This window comes from Gracilinanus agilis, chromosome 4, assembly GCF_016433145.1.
Source record: "Gracilinanus agilis isolate LMUSP501 chromosome 4, AgileGrace, whole genome shotgun sequence".
Lineage (NCBI taxonomy): Eukaryota > Metazoa > Chordata > Mammalia > Didelphimorphia > Didelphidae > Gracilinanus > Gracilinanus agilis.
The window spans coordinates 154,006,789-154,019,164 of NC_058133.1; the positions used below are offsets into that span (position 1 = coordinate 154,006,789).

Consider the following 12,376-nt stretch of genomic DNA (forward strand, 5'->3'; position numbering starts at 1 on the left):
TGCCTAGGGTCACACATCTAATAAGTATCTAAGGCTAGATTTGAGCTCATAGCTTCTTGAAAGCAGGCACAGTGCTCTAACTACTGGGCAACTTTGCTGCCTCATTAGAAAGGAATCAAGAAAGAATTCCATTAGACAGAAGTATCAAATAGAGGAGCCCTCAATATTCCTGAAGGCTGCCTAAACTAAATCAAAACGTAATTGGGAATCAAGCCATTCCCCAATTGATAAATGGGCAAGAGACATGAATAGGCAGTTTTCAGGTAAAGAAATCAAAAGTATCAATAAGTACATGAGAAAGTGTTCTAAATCTCTAATTAGAGAAATGCAAATCAAAACAACTCTGAGGTATCACCTCACACCTAGCAGATTGGCTTAAAGGAAAGAAGGGGAGAGTAATGAATGCTGGAGGGGATGTGGCAAAATTGGGACATTAATGCATTGCTGGTGGAGTTGTGAACTGATCCAACCATTCTGGCTGGCAATTTGGAACTATGCTCAAAGGGCTATAAAAGAATGCCCGCCCTTTGATCCAGCCATACCATTGTTGGGTTTGTATCCGAAAGAGATCATAAATAAACAGACTTGTACAAAAATATTTATAGCTGCGCTTTTTGTGGTGGCAAAAAACTGGAAAAGGAGGGTATGTCCTTCAATTGGGGAATGGCTGAACAAACTGTGGTATATGCGGGTGATGGAATACTATTGTGCTCAAAGGAATAATGAACTGGAGGAGTTCCATGTGAACTGGAAAGACCTCCAGGAACTGATGCAAAGCAAAAGGAGCAGAGCCAGAAGAACACTGTACACAGAGACTGATACACTGTGGTAAAATCAAATGTAATGGATTTCTGTACCAGCAGCAATGCAATGACACAGGACAGTTCTGAGGGATTTATGGTAAAGAACGCTACCCACATTCAGAGGAAGGACTGCAGGAGAGGAACATATAAGAAAAACAACTGCTTGAACACATGGGTTGAGGAGGACATAATTGGGGATGCAGACTGGAAACTACCACACCAATGCAACTAACAACAATTTGGAAATAGGTCTTGATCAAGGACACATGATAAAACCAATGGAAATGTGCATCGGCCATGGGTGGGGGGAATGTGGGGGGGTGAAGGGAGCATGAATCATGTAACCATGTTAAAAATGAATATTAATAAATGTTTAAAAAACGTAATTGGGAAATAACGAAATAAAAATGTAATAAAAAAATAGATCATATTACATTTAAAATTGTCAATATTTGGACTAAAGGGTTTCTATTTGAATTTGACACCACTCATAGCAAATTAAATTTTTGCTGGGACTAAAAGAAAGCCAAGGAGGTTAGTAAGTGGAAATTAAGAGGGAGAGCATTCCAGGAATGGGGGGACAATGAGAGAAAAAAAGGGCTCCCTATATGGGAGGCACTGTGTTAACTAAGGTCTGGCCCATAATAAGGAGCTTACAAGCTGTGAGTTTAAATCAAATAGGCTGAGGTGTGGTAAGAGCTCTGAAGATAAAGAACATTTACAATGGAAAGAATACTAACTTCAAAGCCAGAAAATCTGAGTTAAAATTGTGCCTCTATTTACAACTTTTGTTCCTGAGCAACTTTTCAAGTCAGTATGTTTCCTGAAAACATGACGTCAGTATTTTCTCAATAGAAATAAGGAAATCACATATGATTGCTTTTCTTGTTATCTCAAACCAGGCTTACATCATATTTCTACTGTGTTTGCCTACTGTATTACTGTAGACTTTCAGACTGCAAAACAGACTGTATTTTCTCATAAAATTAGTGTCAGCTTTGGGATTTTCATTTACAATAGGCTCATAGCCAAGGTGAATATCAGGGTTTTGTCCTATTTTTTTTTCTTTTTCTGTATTTCTTTTTTGGTGATCTCATCAGTTCTTATGGGCTTATTTATCAGGTAATGGAAAAAGGACTAGACTTAGAGTCAGGAAGAACTAAATTCAAATCTGATCTAAAACAATTACTAGTTGTATAACGCTGAACAAATCACTTAACTTCTTTTTGCCTTGGTTTCTCTCATCTTTAAAACAATTCCTCAGTATTATAGTGGATAAAGTGAGGAAATATTTGTGCAGTGCTCTGCAAACTTTGAAGTTCCATATAAATGTTAACTATTATTAAGTCATAAAAGCAAAGATAAAACAATTATAAGCACTTAAATTTGTAAATGGTAAAAGTGTCCACCAAGTCCTACAAAATAAGGATAAATGTGGAGTGAAATTATGACTATTTGAAACTTTTAGGAATGAAACATTTTGGTTAGTATAGATTTTCCAGACAAAGTGAGATTTGTTCTTTAAGCAACAATTTACAAATATTTTTGTTGGTGTTGCTGTTTTTCAGTCATGTCCAATGCTTCATGAACTCATTTGGGGTTTTCTTGGCAGAGAAACTAAAATAATTTGCCATTTCCTTCTCCAGCTCATTTCGCAGATGAGAAAACTAAGGTAAATGAGGCTAATGTCACACACAGCTAGTTAGTGTCTGAGGCCAAACTTGAAATTAAGATGAGTATGACCCCAGGTCTAGTACTCTATCCAGTAGGCCACCTCACTACCCTAAAAATATTTAAACATTTGAAAAGATGCAATGTCTTTTCTATAATGCATTGTAAATTTTCCTGGATGCTTAAGCTAAATATGATGATTCAAGGTCATTATTAGGAACATCAGTTAATATACTACCCGGAAATACTATGGTACCCTCAGGGCTTGCTGAGTTATACAGAATCACAGGATCACAGACTATTAAAAGTGGAAGTACTATTGTAGTTGATCTAATCCAGTCCCATCATCTCCAAATAAGGAAAGAAGACTCAGAGAAGCAATTTGGTCAAGATTATAAAGATAATGTGCCCATCGGTAGCAACCTCATCTCTTTCTCACTACCTTATTTGCCATTTTAAAATCTATGAACAGGAAAGCAGATAATATAGCCTGTTATAATTACATCTTATATATAAAAGTACTTAAGACCATGAATGGGAATTTGCAGGGTCTTCTGTGAGTAAAAGGCTTCAGTGGTTATGTAGAGGATTTTTTTTTTGCTTTTTTGGGGGGATACTTAGCCAAAAGAATATAACCTCTCCTTGATACTAACCATGTGGAACTGTCCCTTCCCCAACTCTAAGATTACCTTCACTTTACACTGCACATTTCTTATACATAACTATTTACATGTCAATGCCCCAGTTAGAACATGAATTCCTTGAGGACACAGACCATTTTGTTTTTCTCCTTTCTTTGTATCCCTACTATATAGCACAGTTCATGGCTCCTAGGAAATACTTAAATATTCATGGACAAAGACTTTATAGTTGAAGATAGACTTACTATTGTCATAGGGGTGCAAATTGGTGAACCCCTGGGTTCGGGATGGAAACCATTCTCAAGAATGAGAGGACTCCAAACTTAGCTTAACAGTAAAAAAGAAAGATTTATTAGTAAGATAGGATTAATGGCCAGCAAGACAGCATGAGTGGAGCAGCCATGGGAGGCTCCCCCCGAATCCCTCAATCCTGGGGATTATATACTTTTACAATTGTGGGGACGTGATGCTGTGTCATGATGAGGATGTGATTCTAGAGTGGTAAACACTCAGGTATTCGGTGGGGGGGGGTGTTGGTTATCTGATCAGAGTCTGCCTGGAGACATAGGGGGTGACCCTCATAGTTCAGGGGACAGATGGATGTCTGAGATATACAACTTGATGTTATCGAGGAGGTGTATTTCTTTATCTATCTCAACTTAAAGGAATTCCAAGGATGATGGTCTTTGCCTCTGGAGTCACTAGGGCAGGAAGGGGGAAGGGAATTCCCCTGTTCACAGCCTGTCTGAGTTAAGGGGTATAGGGTCCCTGCCATCTCTGTACAATGCCCATGTCACTATCAGACCAAATAAAGACTATCAGAAAACTAGTGGTGTTAAGTCATTTTACTTAATGTTTTGTTGATAACTATCAGTGCTCCTCACAGGAAAAGCAGAAAAATATTTAGCAGGTCATTACCTGGACTTTAAGTAATTCACAGAACACTAAGATGTGTATATAAAGTATTTTGATAATATCCATTATTGACTTCTGGTGGAAAACAAGAATGATAAAATGAGATAAGCTGAAGTTACACCGCATTTGTCTAGTAGGTACTTAATATGTTGAATTGAATTGACTGGAAAGGAGTAGGTACATAAGGGCTTTAGAGATCTTTATTTTACAGAGAAAAGAGAGGGTGAAATAGCTAATCCTGTTCACACACAGTAAGTAACAAGAGTCAGGATTTGAACACAGGTCCTCTTTATCCCCCAGTGTATTTCTCTTTCCTCTTTATTACATTAATTAATTGTAGGAGATGACTAGAACAATAGCAAGGAATTTGCCTGTATTTGGACTTTGGATATACATTTAATTATAATGATTCATTCATGCACAGAAAGTTGACTCTGCTTTGGAAAGTTAATGAAAGCATCAAATCTACTATAAAATTATTTCAGTCTCTATTTGGGGCTAAAAAAGAGACAGATTGCTTAAAGATTTACAATGCCGTGAAAGTATAATTTGGAAAGGGGGTGGTAGTGTAGTAATTTTCTTCTCGTATGTTACCCTCAGCATGATCTCCTTGTTTTCTGAGAAATCCCTGTGTAAAAGATATGTGGGAAACACTAATTCAGTGATGGGCAAACTACGGTCCACAGGCCAGATGTTGCCCCCTGAAATGTTCTATACAGCACAGTACATTATTACTTTACTAATTACTAATTACATTCCTAATCTGACGAATACAATGAGTAGGATACAATACAATGAAACTTTGAAAGAGTTGCCTTAGAAACAGAGTTAAAGATGAGCATTTCCTTTTCTTTGGCCCCCTCTTTAAAAAATTTGCCCATCACTGTTCTAATTTGTAAAATCACCTACCATTTATATAACATCTCTCTTTTTAAAAAAAATTCTTACCTTCCATCTTAGACTCAATATTGTGTGTTGGTTCTAAAGCAGAAGAGTGCTAAGGGATAGGCAATGGGGGTTAAGTGTCGTGCCCAAGGTCACACAGCTAGGAAGTGTTTGAGGTCAAATTTGCACCCAGGACCTCCCATCTCTAGGCCTGGCTCTCAATCCACTAAGTCACCCAGTAGCCCCCTATATAACATCGCTTTCAAAAGCACCAAGTAGTTTTGCCCTGTTCTCCTTCATACAGCTCCTTATTTTGGAGGCCAAATGTTATTCTTGTGCTTCTAAATTGAAATCCAGAGTTCTTTTCCTTCAGAACAGCATCCTATAAAAACTAGAATTATATCCTTGAACCATCAATGAAGAGCTTGCTCCAAGGAAACCACAGGGTCTTTCAGGTTCCATCCTGAAATGCAGCCTTGTTTTTTTAAAGGTAGGAACACATTGTGATAAATATGTTTATGGTTTGGTCTTGAAAATGATAAATGCCAACAATACTATCTTTTTAATTACTATATAATTACTATTTGGAATGACTTAGGAACTAATTATAAAAATGAATCTACCTAAATCATCCAAGATAGATTGAACTAAAGTGATAAATCCTAAACATCTTAAAGAGTTGATCTTTTTTGGGAAAGGGTTATGAAAGACAGTGTGAAGCTTCTTATGTTCCATCCCCTACCCTGCCCCCAAATATTCCCAAATCATTTTGGATTTTTTTTCTCATATTCTTCAGAAATATAATGCCAACTTACACAGAATTTCCTCAAAGAATAAACTGATTCCTTTGTCACAAAATGCTTGCTTAGTTAGCACATCAAGTATTCAATGATGCTAATAGAATTCAAATGAAAAAAAGTATTCTTGTAGGTACCATGGTTTAGGACAAATAGAATTGGATTGGGATTTGGAAGACCATTCAGTAATTTGCTTTGTCTTTCAGTAATTATATATCCTTGGGCAAATCAATTAACTTCCAATATTTTTATCTAAACCCATCTTCAATATTTTTATCTATACCTAGCTCAAATGTTAATTTCTCCATAAAGGCTTCCTTGATTTCTCTGTTGGTAACATCTCCAAATTCTAGATTTCATTTTCACTTTGTTTTAAACCTTTCTAAATTCACTATTACTTCATATCATAGTTATCTGTGTATGTATGAAGGCATGAAAAAGTATCTATTACAGCTGGGAATACAAATAGAAAAAACAAAATTGTCCCTCCCTTAAAGGAGCTCACATTCTAAGAGGAAGTGATGAAATGCAATCGCTTCAGAACAGTAAGTGTTATACACACACACATCTACTTAGACCATAAGTATACTCTTGTAAGAAGAGAAACTCTTCACTGCCTCACTCTACCACCTAAAAGAGTGTTCTGGACCCACAGGGTACTTAACAATGTTTGATGAATTGGATTCCTTAAGGTCCTTTCCACTGATAAATATTTTATGATTCTATGGTAGTTACATACATAAAAGAAGAATTAATTGCCCAAAGGCTCAGTGTGAATAAATTTAAATTGTTATTGTTAGCTACTAGTGAGGGCAATATTAAATTTAAATTTTAACAAAAGTCATACCCATTATCTAAAGCAAGGGTTCTTAATCTTGGGTTAATAGATGCCCCCTTAACCAGGATTTCATGGATAAATTTTGGTGGGGAAATCTTGAATTCGAATAGAAAAAAAATTTTAAACATTATTCTGAGAAGGGATTGTTAGGCTTCATCAGACTGCTAAAGGGTCTATTAAAAACAACAAAAAAAATTGAAAGGGAAAAAAGTTAAGAGCCCTTGAATTAAAGGTTTACAGCCAAACAATAAAAAAATACCCCAAATTTCATTAACAAAGTTTCCCTCCTAATGAAACTCAAAATGTGCCTAAGTACTTAAGAGTTAATATGTGCCACCTAGAAATGTTCCCTTGGACAAACCTTTATATTATAATTAACATCAACTATTCTGACTTCTAACATTTAGGGAAACAAAAGACAAAGAAATTTCTAATCTATATGGAATTATTACTCATTTAGTCATAAACAAAGTGCCCTATTTTTCTAGGTTGGAGATTTCAGAATGTTAAGATTTCTGAAGTGGAAAAAGCTCTGGTGTTATATTCTGAGCCCAGCAGAGACCCTGGGGAAGAGATGTGATTAAAATATGGTAGTTGCCCTCCATGATGCTGGCCTAAGAAGTTAGGGAAATAGCCCAACTATCCCTAAAATCCCCGTTAATCATGTTAGTCATCTATCATGTAATAATTTACCTAAATTATTCTTAAAATTCTAGGAAAATATTCCCCAGAATATTTAAGGGCAGTTTCAAGGGCAGAGTGGCTGATATGAATCACAAGATACAGTTTGTTTACACACACATACATATGTGTATGTGTGTGTGTGTGTGTATATATATATATATATATATATATATATATATATATAGAGAGAGAGAGAGAGAGAGAGAGAGAGAGAGAGAGAGAGAGAGAGAAATATATAACTATAACTCCTAGGCATATTTTAACATTCCTTTCATTATTCATGATATACTTTGAAAGACACTCTGTGACAGGGGTGCTTAACTGTGTGGATCCGTGAACTTTTAAAAAATACTATTTTGAATAACTGTTCAATATAATTGCTTTCCTTTGTAATCCTGTGTTTTGTTTTATGCATTATTTAAAACATTACTCTGAGAAGGGCTTACAGGCTTAATCAGTTGTCAGAGGTCCATAACACAATAAATAAAAAGTTAAGAATTCTTTCTCTAGGATACTCTCTTCTGACTAAAAAATAATAAATATTTTTTATTTTCATTACTCAAGAAATTTCTGTTAGTCTGATTCCTCCAGCTAAACTCTATGACCTTCCTTTCTTTTTACTATGAAGGTTTTGGGAAAGTTATACGTTAAAGTTTGTATTTCAATGATCAAAAATATCAAAACCAGCAACTATGTATGGATGACAGTTTTGTTTTATGATGGTGTAGTTTCAATTTAACATTTTAAAAAATCTTCTAAATGTCTGTGAAACAACTTTTTAAAAATGTGCCCTTATTTTAAACTTGTATTGGTAATGCCACTATTATAAGAAACAATTACTCTAGTTAAGTTTATCTTTAAGTGCTCCCTATAACTATTTCTGAAATATTTTTTACACTGGAAAATTCAATTAATCCATTCTGAGCCCTTACAAAATTAGCTACTTTTACTCAGTATTTCCAAGTTCAGGAAAAGTATCTCCAAGTTTTAGAAAAAAACTACTCTATTAAAATCTTTAAAGTGTAATTTTTTTGAGTATCTAATTAGGTGTAGAAAATTGTGTCAAATCCATGGAAGTAGTATATCAGTCATATAAAATCTCACATTTAAGAAGAGAAACTGCAAACAGACCAAACTAGCTCCTTCCAAAGGAAGGCAGGAAGAGAGATGTTTACATACTATAAACCTGAAATCCTTTTTTTTTTTCATTAGTCAAATTTGAAATGCTAATGGTACTATCAAAATGCTGGAAGTAATAATTACCAGCACTGTTTCTTTATAAACTAGGACTGAAACATTATAGTTCATTTGTAGGCATCCAGAAGGCCCACTGAAACAAACATTTCCACAAGGAAGCTTTTCATTGATAATTTGTAATGAATGTATCCAAATGGAAAAGGATGCTATTTCTCAAGGGGGCAAGGGAGTAAGGTCAGATAAGGATAACGACAACAGACCTAAATGAAAGGGATGGGAGAAGAAAGGAATTCAATTCCTTAGATACCAAGCCTTCTCCCTTTGATTAGATGTAACAGTTTTTTAAGTTTTTATATAAAAATTTTGCCTCCACTTCCTGCAGGATGACTGGTAAAGTCACACTAGAGTTCTCATATCACTTCTTCATATTATAAAAATTATTCATTAGCACATCTAAAATTAACCAAGACTTGTGTTCTTCTCTAAAAACAGTTTATACTTGAGGAAAAGAAAAATCCTCAAATCTCTTCAAAATGTCAAGGTTTGGGTTGGACTAGGTGACCTCTGACACCTCTGCTAATCCTAAAACTATGATTCTCTTTTAAGTTCAAAGCTTCTGAGGACAGAAATTTGAGGAAGGGGGAGGCAGGTGTTAAAGAAGATAGAAATATTAAATGAGCTGTCAAGTACTGGACTGAAGTTTCAACATTAAGTTGGGATTTAAAGTTCTGATGCTGACTAGGCCATTAACTTGCTTTGTGACCTTGGGGCAAGTCACATTCCCTCTTTCCTACTGTTACCTTATCTCAAAAGAAGAGATTAAATTAGATGCTCTCTAAAGTCCCTAGCAGCTCTGACGTTCTGATTCCGTACTTGGATAAACACATTTTAGTAAACTGTGGCTCTGAGTAATTGCAGCATTCTTCATTCATTCAACAACAGTCCAGCCCAACAGTTCTAGGGTCATGTCCATTTTTCACCTAATGAAGCATCTCCACTTATGAGCCACTGGCCTAGTTGTGCAGTGCAGAGGATGGTTCAGAGTTTAAGAATAACCCAGAATATCCATTGCTAAAAATTGCTGAATCAGTTATGTGCCCTCATTTCGACAGATCATGAGCAATTAGATAATTCCTCTCCTACACCTAACTTTTAAAAGAAACCCGTCTCTGTGAACCCCATCTCTGGTCAACTGTAAAGGCAATCTCCAGGGCAAAGCCTGTGTCAGTCAAGAAAACTCTCACCCACAAGATAATAATAATATATTCTAGACTTTATGCAACATCAAAACGTTGTTTTTATAGCATCATTAAGGATCGTCAAATACTGTCCCCTCCCACCCCCATAATGGGCGTTTTGGCTTTCTGTGTTGGGATAGAAAAGATGAGATCACTCCCACTTTCCAAATTTCAGTGAGTCTATGGTTCTGATTCTCTGTCTTTCCTGGGTTCAGGAAGCTGTAGTTTTTTACCCAACCGTCTGGCGTATGCAACCCTAAAAGAATGCAGCAAGCAGAAAGAAGCCCCAACAACCACCACCCAGTCAAAACATTTGTCTCCTTTACCCCACAGTCAAGAAGCAGCAGCACCAAACTCCAGCTAATAAAGCTCTTGGACAGAGCCGTCAGATACCAAGCTTTCCTATGGTTTTTCGTGGTCACTCAAGAGTCACCAAAGCCGAGATCCGAGCACCGCCAAGAAGCCAGAATATGGGGGAGGGAGGATGCGGGGAAAGAGTGGAGAGCATCGGACAGAAGGAGTTGGGGGGGGGGGGCGGTTGGAGGTAAGGGAGGAGGAGTGGTGTGGATAAGGAGGGATGCCCACAAAGTGGGAGGGGATCAGAGGAGACTGGGGAGTGGGTAGAGGAGGGTTTATGTGTGAAGAGGCCCCAAGGCCTCCTACAAAGGGACCATTGCTTGAGGCTCACCCGCTGGGAAGGCGGTAGGTGGCCCAGGCCTCCCTACCTGTGGTGGAGAGCACAGTGCTGGCGAAGAAGAGGGCGGAGGTGAAGTCCCAGTTCCAATTACCCGAAGCGTTGCTGAGTACCGAAACGCCGTAGTTGCTGGCCTCCAGCACCCGCACCAGGAACTGCTCCAGCTGCTGCTCCGATAGACACTTGTGCTCCTCCAGGAAGCGCTGCTTCAGCTTGCGCAGCTCTTGGCGCAGCAGGTCCTCGTAGGGCAACTCTACCGAGGAGAAGACCACGGCGCCGAAAACCAGGTAGAGCAGGTAGCCCAGCACCAGGAATGCGAAGCACCAGGCAGAGCGGTGCCTCTCCACCAGCCGCACACAGGAGCTGCCGGCCAGGGACTGCAGCATCTTCCCCCGCGCGCCGCCGCCGCCGCCGCCGCTGCCGCCACCGCCGCCGCCGCAGACCCCAGGAGAGCGCGAGCCGGCCGTTTGGGAGCCCAGCACACAACCCGACACACAAACAAACACACACACACGCCCGCGCGCGTACACACACTTACAAGCACACTCCCTCTCTCACGCGAGCACAGCTACAGACACTCAGGCACGCGGGCCGAGAGGAACTGTAGTGGGAGGGGGCGAATCCCTCAATGAACTCCGAGGCAGCCGCGGAGCCCGCCCCGGACGCTCGCAGTCTCCTCTAGGGCGGCCCCTCTCCACTGCCACCCACACGGCCGGGCTCCTACAGCCCCCGCCTCCCGTTTGCAAAGACAGCGCCCAAAGTTTGAGAGGCTTAAATGAAGGTCCCCTCTCCCTCTCTCCTAGCTCCCCTTTCTTCGTCCTCCCCCTTCCACTCCCCGCTCTTGCTCCCTTTGTGCACTTGGGTTCTCCTTGTGATTGGCTGGCTAGTGTTTCTTTTTTTCTCACTCGCTCGGTCTCTCGCTAGCTCTCCTTTTCCTGTTTCCTTTCAGTATAAAAAACCCGAAATGATGTGGCGCTGACGTGGTTCCCCGGCTCAGGTAACCAGCAAGTCGAATGAGTCTGTAGGTCTGGAATTGAACTTCGCCAAAGCTATAGCTCAAGCTGTTCCCTGGAAAGAGAAAGTACAAGCCCTCTCCGTCCTCCTTTCCTCCGCCCTGTTAAGTGCTCACATACCAAGTCCCTGCCAGAAAGGTATTTTTGTTTGCCAGCTTACCTTTTCTGGTTCTCCACCCTGTCTGTGGGACAAATAAAAAAACTCTCTATTTGATAAACAGTAGGAAAGGAGGGGACTTTGCCAAAGCAATAGTGTCACACTTCAAGGGAAACGCTCTACCTTTGACAGAGCACCCTGTGGTCTGCAACCTACTCTTTGTTTCCAAAGTAATTTCCCCAAAAATATTGATTGACCTAAACGTAGAAATTGTTTCTGCTTCTTGCGGGGTTTGGGGAAGATGGGTGGAGGAGAAGGATATCTGTATCTGTGTCATTTTAACCTATGTATATTAGAGCTGGAAAAGACCTTAGAGATCCTTTACAGATGAGGAGGAAATTTAGTATAAAAGGAAAGGTTTTGAAAGTTCACCTTTCTTAATTCTAACACTTTAAAAAACCCTTTGCATTCAGTTGAAATATGAGCTCCTTGGGAGCAGGGACTGGTTTTTTGTTTTTGTTTTCTTTTGGACATCCTGCTCCACATCAGGGGTGATTGATATGTGTTGAAAGCCTGGCCTCAAAGAAGAGCTATGAGAAAACACCTCCCTTAACTCCTAAGTAGAGTTGGGAGAACCACAGGTATGGAACATTACATGTATTTTCAGATTTTTTTCAGTGTATTAATGGATTATTTCCCCCCTGTTCTTCCTCTTTTTCTCTTAAAAATGTTATCTAATGTGGCTCTTTAGAAGGAGGAAGGGAGATTTAGGTCATGCAAAACCAAAAGATCTGTCAATGTGGAATCGAGAGACCCCAAACTTGTGGCCTAGTGGGATCTAATGAACCCCAAGTTTTAGGAATAGCTTGTAAGTTGGAGACTCCCAAAGCTTGTATCTGTTCC

The 12,376-nt window shown here is 39.1% G+C and overlaps 1 protein-coding gene across 1 annotated transcript in view; it reads right to left on the bottom strand.

The window, feature by feature from the left end:
• Positions 1-10,749, bottom strand: part of KCNK1 (potassium two pore domain channel subfamily K member 1) — a 61,888-nt gene extending 51,139 nt beyond the window's left edge. The window contains exon 1 of the mRNA XM_044673687.1: positions 10,395-10,749. Within this exon, the coding sequence (XP_044529622.1) occupies positions 10,395-10,749 (355 nt within the window). The remainder of the gene's footprint in view (positions 1-10,394) is intronic.
• Positions 10,750-12,376: the final 1,627 nt, after the last annotated feature.